Here is a 4451-nt window from a genome sequence, read left to right as displayed (position 1 = left end):
TAGTATTTCGGGGGAAGGCTACGAGCAATATCAACCCTATTAACGAATAAAGTAGATAAATTAATTAGACGATTTAAGTAAAAAACTCAACGGGATTGTTAGCTAACCCATAGCTCTAGAATATTCTCTCCCATTAAATTCGTCTTTAAGCTTGTCGTTGTTTTCTTTAATCTCTTAGTTTGTTATTCTAGATTAATTTTAGTTAAATATTCATACTTTATGATTCGCTTGAATAGATTAGTTGTTTGGTTTAATTTAGTTGATAGTTAATCACAAGTCCCTGTGGTTACGATATCTGGACTTACAATCCTATATTACTTGTCGACCTCGTATACTTGCGTGTGCGTTTGGGAGCAACAACCGGTCAAGAACTCTCATACCTAGAAGCTAAAAGTAGCTAAGATGAGGATGTTGAGTTGGATGTGTGGGCATACCCGGTTGGATAAGATAAGGAATGAAGTTATTCGGGAAAAGGTGGGAGTGGACCCTGTGGAGGATAAGATGCGGGAGGGGAGGCTGAGATGGTTCGGGCATGTTAAGAGAAGAAGTATAGAAGCCCCAGTTAGAAGGTGCGAGCGGTTAGCCTCGGTGAGTAATAGGAAGGGCAGAGGTAGGCCTAAGAAGTCTCGGGGAGAATTTCCTTATGCTGCTGCTGGTACCCTGACTAATTAGGAACGATCGAGAATTTCCTTCTCCACTACGATGGATTGTGCTTTAAGATTAACTCATAAGGTATAGCATGGTTTATGCACCCCTCACTCCTTAACGTATTTTATCAAAGCATTTTAAGTAATATCTAATGTTGGTGAATCTTTTTCTTATGCTGTCTGATTATTATTACCTATTGTAGTAAGTAACATTTATAAATCATACTTTTCATATTTTGGGTAACTTGTTCGATATAAATATTAAACTCTATCAATTTCCAATGTTACCATCCTATTTCTTTAGGCTATAAACTCAAGGTAGTGTAAGTAATTAGTTGTATTTAGCCTGGCTGCTTGAGTGAATAAATTTATACCATCAACGACTAAAAATTAAGTAAAAGGAAAGAAAAACAAAAAACAGAAAGAACAGAGAGAAGAGATTAAATCTGCGGGAAGAGACATTAACTAAATAAGATAGATGTTCTATATATCAAGATTGGATTGTAATACAACCAACCGCTAAAGTTTCATTACAAGACTCGTTTAAGACTTCAAAAGCCAGAGAAAAAACAAAAGAGAACAGACACAAAATAGAATTGGATCCATAAGCAGGATCAAATTAGTCGATGTCCATCTTATTGTATATTCTGCTCCTGGTCTTTCATCAATCTTACTGGACCCTGCATCGCCAAATTAAACCAACACATTAACCACGGAACTTCCTGAGAATGTGCAATAATGTTCTTGCATATTATATGCCAATTATATCCAGAAAAAATAATTAATAGCGAGGATGGACATATAAAGTTTCAAAATTAACTAATATTGGTGTAACTCAAAAAATTTTAACTCTCACAAACTCATGATAGCAAGCGAGGACACATCTTTTGTTTATTCATTGTCAGGTCTCATGTTGTATTTTTAACGCACCAAATGTCTGATAGTCCTGAACATGGTAAGTGTACCACATTGATTGAGGGAACGAAATATTGTTTCCTAGCTTATAAAGTAATAGGACAGTCTTCACCTCATGAGTTATACTAGTTTTCAAGATCGAGTTAGACTCAATATTCTTTTTTTTTTTTTTTTTAAGAAGAATGGAGGTCAATTCAGTTGTAACAAAATAAGTATGTTACCCCATTTTCAAGTGACTAATTAATAGTGCAAGGATAGCGAGAGCTTAGAGTGAAGAAGATGAAAAACGTACTTAGAGCAGTCAGTGGAGGGGCTGATCTTGTAGGGGATGTTGACGCCACAAGCACCAGGGAGTCCAGCGGCTTTGCCCATATCAATGCCTTTAATAGCATTAGCAGCCGATTTCAGGCAAGTGCATGCAGTCTTGCGGTCAGCTGGGGACCTTGCTGCACCCAACAGACCTTTAACACCGCCACAACAGCCTCCGAGAGGGCCGCGACCCTGCAGATAAGGGAGGCAAGGAACCAGACCAGACTGAACCTGGCCGCAGCTTAGTGCCTCTGCATGGGGTGCAACCACCACCATGCACAAGACCACGAAACATGCAATCTTGCCAACTATTTCCATTTTTTGAAAAATAATAACAGAACAATAAAGAGTAGCCTGGAGGAAGTAGAGGGAGATACTACAAATGTTATTGCCTTAGGTTTTTATAGAGAGAAAAGTGGACATAAATTAATGGTCGGCCAAAAGGAGTGAGAGAATTAGTTGGCAGTTGGGTTAAATTCAATGCTTTATAATGGTACATAATTAGGGAGGTGTCACTGAATATTAATATTAATTAGAGTATGTAATTTACGTGTTGGACTTTTAATGAACCAAGCGAGGATTTAGGCACTCTGAAAAGCGACACTCATAAAGACCATGGTCAAATGAATTTTTAGGTAACCTACTTTCCTGGAGTATGACTTAAGAAATAGTGGTAAATTTGCTTTTAATTACTCTCACTGTCTGATAAGCATCGTTCAAATTAAATACCATATGATGAGCCTAATATGTAATCCCACATTTGGGAAACTCAAGAGGTGGAGCTTAAACCCATTTGAGCGAACCTACCTCTTGACTCCCCTAGAAATGAAACAATTAGGAAATGTCTTTGAGGCATTCCTTGAGGGGTCATTTGGTACATGAATAAAAATAATAATTTTGAAATAGAATTTGAGATTATACTTATTTCACATTTGGTTATAGTTATTGACTAATCACGGGATAAAATTTATACTAAAATGCTAGAATTAGGTCTCCATATAGAAGGTGGGACAGCAAGGGAGAATTTATAAAGGATATTATGGACACGTGAACCCATGGTCTTTCCATAAAATTAAATATTTTATGTACATATTTTTTTAAAATTAGTAAAATATTAATTGTTGGTGGACATATTCTAAGAAGGTTGAATAGTGCACTTGGTTAAAGATTGAGTTATTTACCAAGATAAAAAGGGATCAATTCCCTCTTAATATACTTTTTTCTCCTTTTTTTTTTTAGTACGGAAACCATGTATTAGAAATCCTAGATCTGCCTATAAGGATAGCTAATTCTATTCATATCCAAGAGCGGAGCTATCTGATGATAGGCTATAATTACGTATTTTAGTCACTTATTACACTCTAATTTACTGCACTTTAATTGAGTTTGCGCTTTAATCGCTAGTGTTTTGCACTAACGGTGTGTTTTATGCCTTGTAGGAGTGATTCCGAGATATATAGATGTTATGGAATGAATTCAAGTGATTTGGAGCTTTGAAGTCTGAGTAAAAGCCCAAGGAATTAAGCCGGGATCGTATTCGGGGATCACCGGATGACAAAACAACAAAAGGAAGACTCGAGGAAGCATATTGCGCATTGTCTAGTAAAATAGACATAACTTTTTGCTCAGAACTCCATTTGGGCTCTACAATATATGGTTGGAAAGCTAACTCAAAGGGCACAACTTTCATGTTTTACATTTTTTCAAATTCCAAACGGAACAGGGTAAAAAACTGCGGTTACGGTAGGACCGCGGTAGGACCGCGACAGAACATTACCAGAGATTCAGAGGACCATTCTGGCCGCGGTCCTGGCGTAACCGCGGTGGGACCGCGGCAGGACGCGTAAATTTCAGGAACTAAAGTGCAAAGCACAGGATTTTAAGCCCAAAACCCTATATTAAACGAGGGAGACCGGCCAAGAGCGGGAGAGAATGATTTTTGGAAGTGAAAAACATCAGAAGGAAGGGCAAGAGGCAAGGAGGATTATTGGGCATCAATCTTTAATCTTCTTCTTTGTTCTTTTACATTTGAATATGAATTCTTTTGTGATTTTTGTTATTTTCATGAGTAGCTAACTGTTCTAATCTAAGGTTTTGGTGAAACCCGTTGGGGATGAATTGGTTGTTATAAGTAATATAGATTTGAATTAGTTTAATCTCTATTTGTTCAACTGTGTTTTGATTGTGGTTAATTGAAAGGATCCTTAATTAGCCGTTCCTATTTATTATGTATCTGCTTGAGAGAGAGTGCATATTTAGGTAGTAGTTTGAACAGCATTACTCCCGGAGTATAGGCGAGAGTCATAACCGAGGGTTTAGAGGTTGGATTAGAGATAACGATACCTCGGGTGCGATCTAAGTGAACTGTAATACGAATCTAGCTAGCGTAGCTTGAGAGAGTGCGTCTAGTAAATTATCATAATTGCTTGAGAGAGATTTATGATAGCTGGAGAGTTCATGATTGATAGAGGCAACTAAGTCAATGCTATAAGAAACATACAACCAAGGAAATCAACAACGGGGGAAACCATTACCTTAGACCTTTAATCCAATTGTTTAGAATTCAAGCATAGTTAGTTT

The 4451-nt window shown here is 37.3% G+C and overlaps 1 protein-coding gene across 1 annotated transcript; it reads right to left on the bottom strand.

The window, feature by feature from the left end:
• Positions 1109-2267, bottom strand: LOC109233937 (non-specific lipid-transfer protein 2-like). Its single transcript, XM_019399783.1, has 2 exons — positions 1855-2267; positions 1109-1327 (listed from the first exon to the last, which is right to left on the bottom strand). The coding sequence occupies exons 1-2, from the start codon at positions 2187-2189 to the stop codon at positions 1318-1320; spliced, it is 345 nt and encodes a 114-aa protein (XP_019255328.1). The 5' UTR covers positions 2190-2267; the 3' UTR covers positions 1109-1317.

This window comes from Nicotiana attenuata, chromosome 10 (genome assembly GCF_001879085.1).
Source record: "Nicotiana attenuata strain UT chromosome 10, NIATTr2, whole genome shotgun sequence".
Lineage (NCBI taxonomy): Eukaryota > Viridiplantae > Streptophyta > Magnoliopsida > Solanales > Solanaceae > Nicotiana > Nicotiana attenuata.
Note: the sequence above shows the minus strand (reverse complement) of the source record. Positions and strands in the feature narration are given on the sequence as shown.

Bases quoted from the DNA above. Each gene is read 5' to 3' on its own strand.
- LOC109233937 (XM_019399783.1), bottom strand. From the start codon at position 2,189: ATGGAAATAGTTGGCAAGATTGCATGTTTCGTGGTCTTGTGCATGGTG.